General features: G+C 36.9%; 1 protein-coding gene across 1 annotated transcript in view; it reads left to right on the plus strand.

Moving 5' to 3' along the window:
• Positions 1-2,597: 2,597 nt before the first annotated feature.
• The window catches only part of LOC309719526 (uncharacterized protein), a gene marked incomplete at both ends in the record, with an annotated part of 35,273 nt that continues 19,067 nt past the window's right edge, over positions 2,598-18,803 (plus strand). Inside the window, 3 exons of the mRNA XM_082555685.1 lie at positions 2,598-2,637; positions 3,065-3,205; positions 3,345-3,679. Of these exons, the coding sequence (XP_082411811.1) occupies positions 2,598-2,637; positions 3,065-3,205; positions 3,345-3,679 (516 nt within the window). The remainder of the gene's footprint in view (positions 2,638-3,064; positions 3,206-3,344; positions 3,680-18,803) is intronic.

Consider the following 18,803-nt stretch of genomic DNA (forward strand, 5'->3'; position numbering starts at 1 on the left):
TTTAATTGAGCTGCATTTTAAAGAGGTGCAATTTCACAATTTGTGTATATTTTCTAAGTTCACTATTTTGTCATGTGTTGAGAAAAACACAGATTTAAAAATTACATGGTCTAATATTTACATTTAGCCATTTAACATTTAACTGCAACATTCTTTTTTCATTTTTTTTAAAGACTCGAAAGGACTTGAAATTCAAAGATTCAGACTTGTGACTTTACTCGGACTTTTACACCAGTGACTTGAGACTCGACCCTGACTTGCCTGACATTACTTGAGACTTGACTTGTGCCTTGAGGATAAAGACTTGAGACTTACTTGAGACTTGCAAAACAATGACTTGGTCCCACCTCTGGCAAGCAGTAGCCACATAGACACCAGTAGTTTTCCCTGACTCTCATCCTCGTGTGACGGATTGGTTTCATCTTCATCTAAACAAAGTGCTGGTTGACTATTTTCATTCTCTCTCCCGGTTTGCTCTGGTTCAAACTGGAAAGGTTGAACAGAAGCCATTTCCAGTGCGCTGCTAACTGTGAACTGGATGCGGTGCAACCGTATGACGTCACTACCCAGAGTGCATTGAGAAGTAAATAACAATGGCGACCTACTGGTAAATCGGTTTTATATAAAATGTGCTTAAAAGGAAAACATTTGGTGTATTTTAATACCACATATAGTTATTGAAATTACAGTACATATTTTAGCGCAAACATGTCTTAATAGCCAGGGTTCCCTTTAAAGGGATAGATAGATAGATAGATAGATAGATAGATAGATAGATAGATAGATAGATAGATAGATAGATAGAATTTTATTTCGAACATGCAAATATAATTGAAATAACAACAGAAAAAAAACCAAACAAAACCTAAAAATCATCAAGTTTTCATGTATATATCTTTGTCTACAGAATGCGTGTGCTATAATAATAAAGAAAATAAACCATTCACACACCGTGTTGTGTTCCACATGCACAGCATCAGCAGGCAGTCACATTTTATTTATTAAGTTACAGCAGACCAGCACAGTAAAAGGCTGACATGACAGACAAACCTGAAACACTGATTAAATAATCTAAAAGTAAAAAAAGATTTTTTTCTTGTCTTGTTATGTAAAACTAACTTGTACTTTCTTTTTACAATAACTTTACATGCTTGAGGAAATCAGAATATACTGCTTTGCACAACCATTTTTCTCAGTGTATGTATGTTGCTTCATTATGATGATCTGAGGGTTCTTTAGTCTCTGAAGTGAAGCCCGTCAGCTGTGATTGCACACTGTCACAGTATCTGCATAGCAAGCAAAGGTTATTTAATAACAGCTTGCACATTGTTTGGGGGCAGCTGTCAGTCAAAAGGCAAATTTAATTGCTCTTAAAACCTCAAAATAAATTTCAGGTAAGGAAAACGTGGCAAATCGATGGCATTTGATGAAGAGAGATAATTTGTAATTACAAATTGCCATTTGAATTTTACACATTTCTGATATTTACATTATTATTACACATACACCAATTAAACTGTAAATGCACAATAGCTTTCTAATGTGTATAATTTAGCTATAATAAGAATAGTAGCTAAATAAGAAAGTAATAATAAGAAAGTAGCAAGAAAAGACACATTTTTCTTCAGGTCAACACCATAGTTTGTTTGCTGCCAGTATTTTCCAATATGTGTTCAGTTTTTTAACATACCATAATAAAATTCCCAGTACAGGCGTCCCATGAATTTCCTACAGTGGTCTACAGGAGACAATTGATTGTTCACATGTAATTATGTGAAAGCACAAAATACAAATCTCACCATGGTGCTGTGCAAGAGGGTACATCTGTTAGCAAAATTTTTACCCACTCATTTAATATCATGGCTGTGTCATGAATTTACAGAAGCATTTTTAGCAAAATGACTCATTATCTTCTGGTGTGTGTGTGGGGAGGGGATTATATATAGTAAAATAATTTGTAGCCTCATTAATTTCAATTTCCTTGATCAAAAAAGCCTTACTATGTCATTATTTTCTTTTTATAATGTGCCACCTCTCCTCTTGTGAGCTACATATCAAATATAAAAGCTTTATCTGTTGCTGTACCAATGAAGAGGAATTTTTCCATGGAGATGATTTGCCAAGCTTAATGTTTGCTGTTTCTATGGGTCAAACTGAGGAGTTATATTTGTCATGTTTTACTTTGCTAGGTGACAGCCAAAATGTTACTACTGCATGTAACTACACCAGTGTGAAATACAAATTTCCAAATAACACTTTAAGTTAAATTTGAACATTAAGTAAAAGTTTAACTGAGAAAATAATGAAACTAATATAGAGCATTTAGTAATAGTAGCAAATAGCTCCATGTAGAATCTACACCAGTTAACAATGTGTTTTGCCTTATCTTCAGTCAGAAGCTAGTCCATGAAGCCAGATAACACACACCAATTAGTTAAACTGCAAGAATGTCTTGACCTCAAATTTTCCATATTACCCCATTAGAGTTCTTCTCTCTCAGCTTTCAGGCCTCTCTCTACTTTTAAGAATAGGCTTAAAATTTTCCTTTCTAATAAAGTCTATAACACAGATGTTCCTGTATAGGGCTTTGGAGCGTGATGTCACGGGAGGTGGACCACGCCCCCTTCCGCCATGACAGTAGGCCAGACAAAGGATAAAGCTTCAGCTATGGTTTGTACGTGTTGTGTTGTCGGTTGCAATGTTAGATCACACGATCGTGAAGGCAAGAAGCTGGATAATGGGCTCTCTTTTCATCATGTTCCATAACGAAGAAAGCTTTGTAATGAAGACTGTCATTTCCAAAACACTGCCCCCCCCCCCCTCTTTTTTACGCACACACAATTTGTTTTTACACATACAAATCTTTTTTATGCACACACAAATTTTTTTCACACATACAAATCTTTTTTACACACACACAATTTTTTTTTACACATACAAATCCTGATTTACAAGTACAAAATATTTATGACCACATTTTGAGCCCATATAAAACATGCTAATGTGTGATGCTGCAGAACCACGTCATGTCGACTGAGTAGCTTGTGATTTGGCATTATTGCAGGCAAACCAGCATATGAATTGGATGTAACAAATCCAGACTGGGCACCAACACTGCACATGGGGCACGACGACATACCTGTATCAGACTCGGACCGGCACGCAAGGCCTATGCAACGGAAGCGAAAAAGAGCACCCATCGGAGGTAAACACCCCCCCTCTAAAAACATACTAAATTGCTGTAGTACACTAATCCGCACATAACTTCCAGATGAATCACACACCTCTCATTGGAATATTGGTGTACATTTACCTTATGTGTATGCACTAATTTTATCTTACAGGCTTTCGTTATGCAGCTGCAGAGTCTGAAGGTGTGCCCCGTGCAGAAGCGATCGATGAAGATCTGACAGAAGACCAACAACAAAATCACAATGTCATGGAGGCAGTGGACAGCAGTTGTGTTGGACAAGTGGAGGTTGAGGTACCAGCTGCAAATGTGGACAGTGGTGATCGGACAGACAGCGTCACGGAAGCTAAAGGGAAGATGAAGGATTGTGTGTGCAATGAACAGGGCAGAGCAGAAATAAACCGGCTGTTGGAGGAGAACAGACTGCTTCGATCACAGTTGCAAAAGACAGAGCTGAATGAACATTTCTTAAAGGATGATACCGAAAAAGTAAGATATTACACTGGACTACATTGTTATGCTGTCTTAATGTCCCTCTTCAACACTGTCAAAGATTTCCTGCCAATATCGAAGAAACTGACAGGTTTCCAAATGCTCTTACTCACACTAATGCGTCTGAGACTTGATCTTCCAGTCCAGCATCTTTGTCATCTATTCGATGTGTCCCACAAAACACTGTCTTCTATCTTCGCCGATACCATTGATGTTTTGTATGCCCGCTTAGGAGCACTGGTGCACTGGCCTGAGAGGCCACAATGCCTCCACAGTTTACTGAAACTTTTGGAAAACGAGTAGCCATCATTGTTGACTGTTTTGAGATTCGAACAGAAAGACCATGTAATTTAAAGGCACGTGCACAAAGATACTCTCATTATAAGGGTACACACACCATAAAATACCTCATCGGGATTACACCCCATGGAGCTATTTCTTTCATTTCCAGGGGATGGGGGTGGCGTGCATCAGATAAACACATCACAGAGAAATGTGGCATTCTTCAAAAGCTGTTACCAGGGGATGTAGTATTGACTGACAGAGGCTTCCCAAAACGGTATCAAATGGTCCTGTGTTATAGCTTTATAGCACTTCAGTTTCTCTATCCTTTTTTCTATAGTACATATGACCTGCAAAGTAACATACCATATTCATTATTTATATCGCACATCATATTATGGATGGTTATAGATAGCTTTCCAGATAATAGTAAAATGCATTTTTTGTGCATGCTGAATGTAGCCCAACAGGCATCTGACCCTTTATCTCCTAAAAATGTATTTTACTGTTCCATTTTTTGAACTGTGAATAATGACTATTGTGTTTTATCCGGGATAGTGCCAGACATTATTTCAGAGAGTGTTCCAGATAATGACTTTGGGTTACTCTGGAGATAATTTCATGGCCATTTTCTCCATATTATCTATCAGTTCATTCATGTGTCTCTCTGTTTCAGACATTTTTCTCTAAGCTTTTTTCTTCTTTCTCTGCCTGTTGATTTTGGCAGAATAGTCCAGTGTCTTTGTGGTTCATAATTACCCGCCATATGACACAATCCTTTGTTAATTTCAGATTGTGGTAATTGTCACTACATGTTGCTATTGTGGGGAGTCTGGTGCAGTTGGCAGTCCTAAGTCGATTCCTTTGACAGTCACATGAAATAACAACAGGCATCACAGATTTGAAATCTAAGACCACCTGCCTGGTGTAACAGCTTTTGGAGGGTTTTCGAGAGGCAGAGAGATGAAAAAATCTAGTAAAGTAAGACTTTTTACCTGGTTGTCACTTCAAGGGTAATTTTTCTGGTTATGTCACAACTTAATCTTGTAGTGGTGTTCTGCTGCAGAGTTATTCTCCTTTGTGTTTTGGTAAATATTTGTGTGATTTTCAGTGCTTTGGAAAAATCTTATAGCCACCCCTCACTGTGCTTCTGAGGAGCCAGATTTTCCTGTTGTTTTTTGGTTGTTTTTTTTTTTGTTTTGTTTTCTTCTTCTTTTTGGCCAGTGGCTGCTTTTTCACTAATTTTCAGTTCAGTCCATGTACCTGACCTGTTTTGTTTTTGTTTTTTAATTAAGGTAAGTCTTAGTTGTGTGTTTCTTTTATCTGTTTATTTATTCATGTCTGTTAGTGATATCACTTATATTACAGAATATGTGTAATATGACAATGTCTAAGGTAACAGGTGGGAGAAACAAAAGAAAAGGGAAGAGAAGAAAATAAAAGGAATGGGAGAAAAATTGGAGAAAATAGAATAAAAGGGCAGAGCACAAATAGAAAAATGCAATAGATTGTCAAGATTGCCAAAAAAAAAAGGAGCAAACAGTACCTGGAACAGAAAAAAGGAAAAAGCAAAGATACACAAATCAACAATCTTCTATGTGAGTGTGTGTGTGTATGTGTATATGTGTGTGCGTGTGTGCATCTTTGTCACAAATTTATTTCATAATAAGGGTGAGAAGGTGCAATAACACCCCAGAGACAGACAGACGAAGATCCTGGAGATCCAGGCAATCCACCGTCCCTAAGAGTACCAAACACCTGTGGCCACACATCTCGATGACAACTTCTTGCCCAGCCCAGCAGAAAAACTGTGAGAGTTCCTAAATGGAGACAAAAAAGTGAGAGTCCCAGAGAACCAGAGGCAACGGGTGGCTGACCCCTCCAGAGGCCAGCCACCCCGGTACAAGCCATCAGTGCCCAGGGCCCCAGGTGCCCAAAAGCTTTTCATGCACTTGAACTTTTCAAAGGGAGGCATGGCTAAGGTGGAGAAGCAGTATCAAGACCCAAGCTCATAAGAGAAGGTTAATGGCAACATATGTGACTTTATTAATCCACACAAAAGAAGCTTGTTGTAAAACAACTCCCTTATGTGCACCATTGGTGGACATGTTAAAGCCAGAACAACTGAGGCCGAGATTTTGCGTGCAAAGTTATCAGCTGAGCCAACAGCAGACAGTGGAATGACACTGAAATCAGCTGATCTAACAGAGTGGCAGCTGAGTTTCATTTTGTGGCCTGCCTGAGCTACTGCTATGTCAATTTGGTGGGTTGATTGTGACAAGTGTGAGTAGAAAAAAATGACAATTAGGACATTTATAAAAGCATAAACAGTGAACTCAATGCTTTCTGGACTTGTGATTCATACAAAACAAGATTACAGAAAGGAACATAATCGTTGAGAAACTGTGATAGGATTTTTCCACTATTGTTGACATAAAAAAAAAATCAATCAGTGATAAAGAGTAGATATTTTAGCAACATTCCCCTATTTGTTATAATTAACTTCCTGATAACTCCTGCCATCTGTAAACCAACACCTAATATCAAAAGGAAATACTTTTCATTACAATTTTTTTTTTAATTTATTTAACCTTTATTTAACCAGGAATGTCCCGTTGAGATCAAAGACCTCTTTTTCAAGGGAGTCCTGGCCAAGAGGCAGCACATTTCAAGACAAATACATACGAACAAACAAAGTTAAAATTACACAAAACAATTACACATTATTGAGGCAGCCTGTAGGCCTTTGAGTTTAGTTTTAAAAACATTTAAAGACAACAATTCAGTTAGTTTCCAGTCTTTCTGTAACATGTTCCATGAAAAAGGCGCAGAGTGGACAAAGGCTTTCTTACCCAGCTCTGTGCGGACAAGGGGAACAGACAACAGCAGCTGATCATTTGAGCGCAAGGAGTAAGAACCACTATTTGTCCTTGTGACCAAAGTACAAATATAAGGAGGCAGCAATCCAAGCATAGCTTTGTAAATAAAAGTGTACCAATGCCCCTGTCTTCTAATGGCCAAAGAAGGCCATTTTACTCTTAAGTACAAATCACAGTGATGGGTCAGGTATTTACAATTGGTAATAAACCTCAAGGAAGCATGATACATCGTGTCCAACATTAGAAGACATGAAGAAGAAGCGTTCATATACAGAATGTCACCATAATCTAACACAGATAAAAAGGTTGCAGTGACAAGACGTTTTTTTACTGCAAAAGAAAAGCACTGTTTATTACGGAAGAAAAAACGAAGTTTAAGTCTCAGTTTCTTTACTAGTCTCTCTATATGTGGTTTAAAGGTGAAGGAGTCATCAATCCAGACACCAAGGTATTTATATTCATGAACTATCTCTATGACATTTCCTTCAAGGGTGGACACCACTGGAATAGGCTCCGGGACCTTCTTTGACTTGGAAAACAACATTAGCTTAGTCTTGTCAGCATTGAGAACTAATTTTAGCTGAATAAGTGAATGCTGGAAAGCAACAAAGGCTTTCTGTAAAGTTTCAATGGCCTGAGCAAGAGATGATCCATAACAGTAAATAACTGTGTCGTCAGCATAAAAATGCAAATTTGTGTCTGAGACATTTTGACCCAAGTCATTGATATATAAAAGGAACAGAAGGGGACCCAAAACTGAGCCCTGTGGCACCCCCTTGTGGACAGCAACAAATTTAGAACAAAGACCTTCAAGTTTAATGCACTGGGTTCTATTTTTCAGATAATTTGAGAACCACGCTAATGCATGTTCTGACAATCCAAGGCTGAGCAGTCTGTTTTTTAGCACTGCATGATCAACAGTGTCAAAAGCTTTTGAGAGGTCAATAAAGAGTGACGCACAGTACAATTTCTTATCAAGTGCCACAATAATATCATTTATCACTTTCATAGTGGCAGTGTTAGTACTGTGTTTTTTCCTGAATTTGAAGAGATGAAAGCGACTAAACTCCTTTGCTTCACTTAAACCACATGCACGTATTAACCAGACTGACAACCTTCGTACCCCACTCAAAGTTTATATGTGGAACAAATCTAAAACCATGAATGCCTAATTAACTAGCTGTGGTTTTTTTAAGGCTTATACAGTAAAAAACAGCCCATCTGGTGTCACAATCCTCAAGGTTTGAGCTGAATACTAATCTTGTGAAATTCATAACCACCCCTGTAGCTCATTTGGTAGCATTTTGTCAGACTGCCTACTTGCTGTTTCAGACATAGCACAAAGAAAAAATGGATTTAGGAAGCTCTGGTGAGAATATTACTCTCTGGAAGACTAAAACTGAACAGCCAACAGGTGTTCAAATAAAAGAGGCATCAGATTTGATCATGTGTTGGCAGAAAGACAGACAAGTCTAAAAATGGTAGTCTCTCAGAGCGAGGCTTAGCCATGGATATTAAGACATGAACACATGCATACACACACAAACCTATAAACTTTAAACACAGTACAAACCAATAAAGAGAGAAAGTCTTCCATATTTCTCCCTCCATAGCTTCTTTTAAACGTACATACACACACACACACACACACACACACACACACACAACTATACAACTGTATTAAAATGATATCCTGGCATGGTGCTCTCCTCTCCATCTTGGTGATGGTTTCATTTTTATCTCTGTTCTGGTGATTTATAGGGCCAACCGGCTGCTATTAGTTAGCTTAAAAAATGGCAGTGCACTGAGGAATACCAGCCTTGATTGGACCAGACATGTTCCTCCACCTTCTCACTTTGTGCAGCCTAGAAATCGCAAACACATTCAGCACTACACACTTACACTGCATACATACACTGTAAGCACAGAAACAATCCTGACCTATTCAATTCAATCCTGGCATTTTTCTACAGCCAGAGAAAAGAAAAGAAAACTACAGTACTTTAGTACTGGTATCAGGTTTTGTGTCAGTGCCAATATGGAGCATGCTAATCTCACATGTCTTTTCATTTTCCTGGCTTCTATTAGAGAAGTAAGTAATCAGTAAGGAAAATAACAACCATGACACATCATGACACAGTCATACGGCACTTTTAGTAATAATATTTATTACTATGTCTCAACTGGCTAATAAAGCTAGGATGGAATGCTGTAAGATTTAATATTTTTGAAACCTTCCTTTCATGGCATAAACACTGTAATTGTCCTTTGACTTTTTTCAATTGCTCATATTTTTTCTATATCTGCATTTTGTGCTTGTGTTTAGTGTGTACCATTAATGCCTCAGGGATCCTACAGTCTTTAGCTGACCCACGGATCCAATTGTGCAATCAGTTTACATAAAGCTTCTGGCTATGCAATATATTTTCTATACTGAGGGAGAAGACTAATGGTTGAGGTGTTAGGACAGAGAAGAAAATAAATTGAGATGAAAAACAAAGTTGAGCATAAAAGGTAGGACAGGCTAAAATGGAATACAATCAGCCGCAGACTGCCATAATATATGGGAACAGTAACATTCTATGTACTGTAATGGGCTCTTACTGGTCCCATGGTAGAGCCTGTTAAGTCAGCGCCAATAATAATCATCACAGATGACATTAACGGAACTTTATGATAGGAATACAAGCAATAGATGATATGTACAGGGTTTAAACTGATTTTTAAAATAAAGTGAGCCACTTCCTGTGTGCAGAAAATCCATTCTGTGATACTTAACACTTAGGTACACTTAATCGATACCTGACACAAATGCAGGTGAAAATTCAGTATGTTTCAATTTCATTCAGTGGAACAGTTTCTGCAATGTTTCACTTCCTGTTACACTGAAAGATTTATAGTAAACAAAGAATTATTATGACATGATAATCATACGAATTCTCACCTGCTTTCTGAAAGGCTTTCCTGAATTTTACTCTTTAAGCATGGCCCCATTAAGCTACACAGGACTTCATATAGGACCGCATAAAACCACTCATGCTCTGTCTGCCTATCTATCCACAGCACATTATATTCAATGGGCTTATATGTACATTCCCTTGAAATTACTGAGTATTAGATGTCAGTCAGCAGGTTTGGTCAGCTAGCTTAGGCTTTGTTTACTATTCCACAGTATCACAGTTTCTATTTTGCCAGTCAATTTCTTTTCTTTCTCTCTCTCTCTCTGCATCATTATAGAATCTATAAACTATAAATTTGAACTGCACACAATAAAAATAGCTCTATTAAATTCAGCCTCAAAAGAGTAAAAAGCCCCTAAATCTTGAAATGTTGTCTGTCACTGCCCACAAGGTGACAAAAGCATGTCATGTGTGCATGGGTGAGCTCTTACACTTTACTCCAAGGTCACTACTAGTCCTTAATCAGGCAAACTAGAAGGGATTGATGTGGCAAAAAAAAGATGGAAAAAGGTGAAAGTCAAAGCAAAGAATGGAGTACAAGACCCCACTCTTTTGGACACAACTGCTTTTTTGCACACAAAAGAAGCTGCAAACTTCTCTAAAAATTTTATGTTTTAGAAAATTCTGAGCAAAATATAATTCATAAACTACCAGTAACTAGCACAACAGTGTTATTTTTGTACAAGTGACATGTTACTCTCCTTTTATGTTAAAAAAGATTTTGCAGTTTTAGTGAGTACTGTCATTTAAGTGACTAATAATATTTTTCTTAAGATTACAGAAAAGAAAAACATCAGACATCAAGTTTGAGTCTCTGCATGGTTGTTTGTAAAGTTAAAATTCTGGATGCCTCACAAACTGAGGTCTTTAAAGTTCATATACAATGACAGCACAAAGAATGCATGAGTGAGTGTGAGTGTGTCGGTTAAAGAGAGAGACTGTGAGAGACAATAAAGGAAAAGAATGTATGTGTGTGCTGCTATGCTAGCATGTCCTTGGTGCCCTCTCCCCAATCAATCTCAGTAGGAAATCTTCAGTTAGCCCCGCCCCTCTGCCAAAGCTAAACGAATTAATATTAATCAAGCATTGATTAAGGCTTTAACACTGACCGACCATTATTCACAACACCATCTTATCTCCTATTCATCCTTTTCTGTCTATTTCTCGACCCTGTCCTCATTCCGTACAGCAGATTGTCATTCTGAATTTCCCACTTTTACTTTTTTTTTTTTCTGTCTTAATGTGTTTGTGAGGCTGTCTTCATCCCAAATTCCTTACCTTTTCTACTAAATTTGAGTAATTATCTTTCTGTCTGTCTGTATTTATGGCAACTGTGGAGGGTATTTGACCACAGTGAACCCACATGACTTAACCTTTGTGACATTCCACTTTATCCTGATGGAAGCAGCCATCAGAAAATATGTATACTGTGATCATAAAGGGATGGACATGGCCAGCAGCAATACTCGGGTATGCTGTAGCATTTAAATGATGCTAAGTTGGTACTAGAGGGTTCAAAGTGTGCCCAGAAGCACATCATTACACCACGAGGACCACCAGCATGAACCACTGATATAAGGTGCTATGTATCCATGTCTTCCTGTTTCTTTTAAGACCTCCAAATGTTGCAGCAAAAGTTCAGTCACATTTTCACACATTTTTTTTCAGTCTTCTGTTGTCCACTTTTTATGAGTCTGTGTAAACTTTAGCCCGAGTTGCCTGACAAAAGAGACACATGATGTGTTCTTCTCATCATGCTTATCTCCCTCAAGATTTGACTAGTGGATAGAGAGATGCTATTTTTGTCTTCTTGGAACTAGTGGTCATTCGAGTTACCGTTGGCTTTGTAAATGCTCAAAGGGATCTGATCATTTTTGTCTTACCTCCTGCATCAGCAAGGAAAGGCTCAGTGGATTTTTCTTTCTCCTTTTTAGACCATTCTCTGTAGCTCCTTAAAGACTGTTGTGCTGGAAAAATCCAGTAGGTCAACAGTTTCTGGGACCACCCTGTCTGGCACAAATAGCCAAACTATGTTCCTTTTAAACACGTCTTCCCCATTCTGATACTTCCTTTAAACTTCAGCACGGAACCTTGACCACATCACTAGCCTAGATACACTGGAGTGTTGCTGTGTATTTGGCTGATTAGATCTTTGCATTAACAAGCTGCAAAGTTGGGGTAAAGTGACCAGTGATTGTATTTGTTTGAATATGAAATAAATTCCTCAACTTTTTTCTGGTTTATGCTGGATTTCACTACAATTTCCTCACTTTTAATACTTTTATAGTCAACTATGCATTAACCATTTTTCTGATCCCTTTATCCTCTTCTGTTCTACCAGAACACTTCCACTAATCCCCATTTCTTTTTATTTACTAAGTGCATCCAACCACTCTCTAGAGATCTCATGGAATGACATGTAAAAAAACAAACAAACCCCAAAACAAAAAAACGAATCAGAGGAAAAGTGATAAAGAAAAAAAGAGTGAGAGAATGAAGTGAAGCAGACTGAATGAGCAAGGAATAAAGTGAGATGGAAGCTGGATGTAGGCAACTCAATAAAACACAATAGACTATTGTTCTGACATAACATTACTCACCTGGCCAAAGAATAGGGGAAAGAGAAACGTTGGGATAAAAAGGAAGAAAGACAGAAGATGAAACTAAGCAAAGTGAACATTAAAGCAGCATTAACAGGTAACGAAGAGAAGAAAAAAGATGTCTGCCAACAACCTAAAAGGAGGGAACAAACATTTTAGAAGAGGAAGAAGAAGAAGACTAAAACAGGCACAAAATTCTGACCACTTTGATTGAAAGAAAAGTACAGCTATATAGTTTATAGTAATTTTAGTCTATGGGAAGAATACCATTAACTGATAAACAAGTTAGATTTCCAAAATTAAAAGAAAAAAAAAAACCCAAACAAACAGAAAAAGGTTGAGTTCTTCCTTCCCATTGTTGCCAAGTGCTTTCTTATAGGGCATTGCCTGATTGTTTGGGTTCTCTCTCTAATCCTGTGCCTTGAGGCAACTGAACTGAAAGTAATTGTATTTATTTAACAGAGCCTGTTAAATAAATGCAATATTTAACTGCATATGTTCTATCACAATTTATGGAAAGGCTGTTATATTATCCATAACAATTAAATAAACAGTAACAGCAAAAGTCATTTTCCCTTTCTGAGGGCAATGGAAACCATGTTACATGAATTTATAAAAGTTAGCTAATCCTAATCCAACACATGCTTTCCTTATGACTCTGCCAAAATGTTCTGGATAGAACTTGGGATCTGGAATTTATGCTATGGAAATGGAAGTATCTAGATACATATACAGGACAAATAGCATAAAGGGCATTTCATAACATTTAAACTCAACAGCTATCTTAAGGTTAATTGCTAAAAATTAAGATATTTATCAAGTTATTGCAACTCAAATCAATCAATGTAATTGGCACAATATTCACTTTTACACACAATCTTGAAAGAGGCTTTGACAAAACTGAATGATCTCATTGATAAACTGCTTTTTTTTAACATTTAGAATATCTTTATTTGCCAACCTATCAAACTATTGTACAGTATTTCTCATGCCTAGTAAGCGAGGCATCACCACATTTTTTTTCTCCTCAGTGAAGTTCTGAACTCCAAGTATCAAACAAAGCTGTTTTTTTGTGCATCTCTTGCTACGTTTCATAGATATTTTTAAAAGAAACATTGTGCTGTCGTCTTTGTAATAGAACACCGGCATTATTCCAAACAGAAGGAGGAAAGTGGCTTTTTCTGCATGAATGACTGATGTATTGCTGATAGATCATTCTTCTTTTGAAATTCACTGTCTAAATATTTTTAGTGTCAAACAGTCAAATGGCTGTCCATTGCCCACCTGGTTCTGTTTGAGGTTTCTTCCTGTTAAAAAGGAGTTTTTCCTTCCCACTGTCACCAGAATGCTTGCTCATAGACAGGTAAGCTGAGGCCACAATATTATTTCGTACACCTGAATAAATGTGGTGCAGGATACACTATTTTACAGATACGGTAGACAAAATTCAGAAACCACTGGCCACAATTCAGCAAATCATGTCTCATTTACACCCAGTGTTAAAATGCTATGTGTACTCTTTCACAGTAAGTACAAAAATGCTTAATTCAAGACCCACACAGCAGCCTGTGCATTAAATATAATTGGATCTCAGGCAAAAGCATCATGCACCGAGGTGTAACTGTTGGTTGCACTGCATGTTCAGCTACTCAATGGATGAAAACATTACCACATATATAATACTGACAGTGGATAATAATATAATCCTATTACTGGAAATAATCTTATTTGAAAAATATAAAATAATAGATAAACAGAACAGGTCATGAATATATTTAAAAATATATATATATATATATATATATATTTTATATTTTATTGATTGCATTTGTAACAATTAATTCAAACCTTTGTTAGTCAGCCAACTCTCATTTCTTGTATTTAAAGGTTAAGGGATAACCAACCGAAAAAGATATGTGGCTTAACAGACTTATCTATCACAGCAATATTTTTAAGACATGGGAGCATCTAAAAAGTAATGTAAGAAAAAGTAATGTTGTACTCTTTTTTTTCCTGAGATTTACAGTTTACAATGCTACGTACAGGCACTACAATTTGCAGTCTTTGGCTGATATGCACTGTTAAAAAAAACATCCTAAAACAACGGTAATATTCCGGCAGCTGGGGCGCCAAAATACGACCGTGAAATAACAGAAAATAACTGTCCCATAAAAATACGGTTATTTCCAGTAATGAAAATACAATTAGTTGCGCTAATTTGACATGGGATCTCGCCTTTTTCAAGTGCCGCTAAACATTAAATCGGGAACATGTTAATGTGATTAAACAATGAAACCATCTATAAATAGGAAAAAAAAAAACATCTTAAAAAAACGGTAATATTCCGGCAGCTGGGGCGCCAAAAATACGACCGTAAAATAACAGAAAATAACTGTCCCATAAAAATACGGTTATTTTCAGTAATGAAAATAGAGTTTGTTGTGCTAATTTGACATGGGATTCTGCCTTTTCCAAGTGCTTTTAGACATTAAATTAGGAACATTTTTACGCGATCAAACAATGAAATTACCTATAAACAAGGTCACTGAATGTGGAAATATGAATCATAATACGTAAATGTACAGAAATATACAGTTAACAGTTGGTTTACGTAATAATTGATTGCATGCCCTGGGACAGACTGACAGAGACGAGGCTGCCATATCGCACCATCGGCCCCTTTGGCTATCACTAGTAGGCGGTAGGTGAAGAGTCTTAACCACGGACACAACGACGGAGAGTATCCGAGCCGGGGCGCGAACCGGCAACCTTCTGATCACAAGACGAACTGCCAACTCTTGAGCCACGAACGGCCTAACTAGCAATGACAATAATACTTATGTGATGTAACACAAGCTTATAGGGCTCATGTTATATACTTTTCCATAGCATTACATTTGAATTCAACTGTTCAGTCTTTCAAATAACGGACAGATATTTGTGAAATCGTGATACATTTGTGAATGTATTTTAACAATCTAAATATGCATATGTACAGACAGATACATTTAATAATCATGACAATTATGTTGTATTACATTACAGTGATTTAACGTTAATTTACATTCAAAATGTGAAGTCAAAGTCTATTTACGTAACTTTAATGATAGCCTAGAAGAACAGAACATTACTGTAAAATGCACAGTAAAATACCTTCATATTAGGGTTTTTTTCCTACGGTCGCAGCCATACCCGCGGCCTTGTTGTTAGTTCACATTCATTGGCCGATGCTTAGCGTGATGTTATTTATATTAATTGCAATTCCTACCTCTACATTACTTTTTCAAAATATATAATTAGCACAGCGTGTCTGTGCAATGTTTTACATTGTGGCATGCAGAGAAATCTAAACAAAGAAGCTCACAGAAAGAGATTGAGGTTGTTATTTAACACCAAGCTGGTAGGGGGAGCTCGTTATTAAAACACTTGTGGTGCTACAATGTGCCTCAAGGTTCAACAACAGCACAACAGAAGTCACTCATGGTACAGCACTCTCTCTACAAAACAACAACTGTCAGTGACTCTGCACCACGGCGTAAACACAACATTCAAGATAACAGTTAAACGTAACGTAACCATAAACAATAAAACAAGAACATCTAAACAGCAGCACATGCCCCAAGGCATGATGGGAGACATTTCTGGATGTATTTTTACGATCTAAATATGCATATGTACAACAAAATATATTTAACAAACAAGTAAAATGTGTTTTATTACATTTACAGTGATGTTATGTTATTTTACATTTGACGTGCCAGATCACAGTCTACTTATGTAAATGTAATGCTATTCTAGAAAAACAGTACACATCTGTAAAATACACAGTAAAATCATTTGACATTACTATTTTTTGGAACAGTGTGGTCCACTCCACACGAAACTGCACCAAAAAACACACCCTACTTCCGGGAGCAATAAAATACTTTTCTGGAGCTGAAATATATGCATCTAACCATTATTTGAGACCCTGAACTTCTTAGATATAATAGGATAATCTGAGATGGACAGAACAAAAACATTTCAGGGAAAAGGTACATCTTTCCAAAAATGTGCTCAACCAGTCAGAAAATATATTTTTATCATTTTCCCTGATTACCCATGACCTTCACGAGTATAATGAAATTATTTTGATGACCAGCAGTTCAAGAGGTGACTCATTAGTAACATAATTACGCAGTTCAGCGCGGAGCGACCCACACCTCAACATTGAAACTGGATAAGTAAAAAAAAATAAATAGGAAAGACAAACAGAAGAAAAACAATGAACAATCGGGAGTCACCAGTTATCAAAGTAATGATTTTAAAATTTGAGAATTAAATTCGGCTAATGTATATTAGTGTATTGGACCCACTTTTCCCAGCATGACAAAAACAATGTTGTACTCCTAAATATACTCCAAGATATATATTGACACTCTTAAATATACATTACATCCTAAATTGCATTTTACAACAAATGGATGCATTGTCAGAAATTCAAAATGAATCCCTCAAAAATACATAGGACCCGCTGCTAGTTTGTGTAAGCCACACCATATTATATACAGTTGCTAAGATACACATTGCCATTCTGCCTAATGGTGTTTTACATGTGCTATTAATACCTTCCAATCAATCAGGTAACCTTAATTCCACTGCTAAGTCATTGGTAAAAGCACCTTTTCTTTGAAGTGACCATTGGGTCGAGAAAGAGATGTGCTTCTTTGCACGGTTAAAAACACCAGCAAACTAGAATCATTCAGGTAGGGAAATAGGGTGAGAGACAGGGAGAAAGCAACAAAAGCAACTTTCAAAAAAGCTCACCTTTTGTCTGTTTTTTTCCTTCATTTCCAAACACTTTTCTTTTCTTGTGCATATTTCCATTCTGCTGCAGCAAAACCACATCAAGTGATTTGTAAGCATGGCTGCCTCTTAAAATGGAACCTAACATCCCATTAGCCTCTCCCAAGGAGGTGTCTTTTACTACTAACACAAACATATACTAGATAGTCACAAATCCACTTTTTTCATCAAATGCATACACATATCCCAAGACAAATAACTCACACATGCACAAAAATGGATATATACACATTCTTTGCAAACTCACCAACCTGTGATAATTCCTTAAGTTACTTTATTGTCCACATATGCAAGATCACCACCTTGGACTTACAGCTTTTATGTCCAAGTGATTTTATAATTTGCAGTGTAGCCTATCTCTATCTAAGCCTGCCTATCTTAACTTAATTGGTAAAGAACAGTGATAATTGACCTATAAACTAACTCTAACACCTATTCAATGGAAAGAGCTACATTCTGCTAATAAAATATAAAATGGACATACACAGTGCAAAAGAGTAAACTGAAAGAAAAGAACTGTCAATAACACCAGAATGAAAAGATAACTTGGTGATAAAAAAGTGTGCTAAAATAAAGAAATGCAAAAAAAGAAGAAGAAAGAAATAGAAAAAAGAAAAGAAACAGAGTGATATCTCAAAAAATGCAAAGGTATATCAGTTCCAGTGGTTGCTTCCTGAAAAGTAGTTTGGCTGTCTGGAGATGGATGGTATCCCAGGACCAAACACAGCACCACTGCAATTACTGAGCTGTAATTTTACTGTCATTGGTGCTGCTGGGTCTTACAGTTTTGGAAGAGAGTAGAGGCTGATGGACACAGAAGACACCAAGACAGAAAAAAGCCCAGTCCAGCTAATAAGGGAATATAGGAGACAGGGTTTTAAAAATAAGTTTTAACTGTGAAAACTGCAAATTTCAGTGAAATTTAATGAACTGTGTATAAGTACTTTTTTGAGAAGGTGCAGTTATTTTTGAGAAATAAACTTCCAATTACTGTTTGTGTTGGGGGAAAAACATAAATTCACCAATTCAGGAACACAAGACCAAAGCAATATAAACATGAATGACCAGCAGAGCAGCTGAGTTTGCTCAAATACTACCGATAAATACATTTGGTTCTATGTGTGGGTCTAATGTGAGTTGTTGTTTAAAGTATTAGCTTGGTAAAGATACAAATGAATTTCATTTTATTTTAGTGGCTGCATCAACCTGAAATTCAGTAATTCTACATGAGCTACGGTCTCCTAAAGCATAGCAGCAATAGTTTAGCAGTAGAGCTCGCTCATAGAGATAGAGGGTCATCTAATCATTGGGAGTTTATCTCTGTATTATTGTAGGGCCTTTAGCTTATAATACAGGGAGTGCAGAATTATTAGGCAAATGAGTATTTTGTCCACATCATCCTCTTCATGCATGTTGTCTTACTCCAAGCTGTATAGGCTCGAAAGCCTACTACCAATTAAGCATATTAGGTGATGTGCATCTCTGTAATGAGAAGGGGTGTGGTCTAATGACATCAACAGCCTATATCAGGTGTGCATAATTATTAGGCAACGTC

Source organism: Aulonocara stuartgranti (genome assembly GCF_965226115.1).
Source record: "Aulonocara stuartgranti genome assembly, chromosome: 12".
Lineage (NCBI taxonomy): Eukaryota > Metazoa > Chordata > Actinopteri > Cichliformes > Cichlidae > Aulonocara > Aulonocara stuartgranti.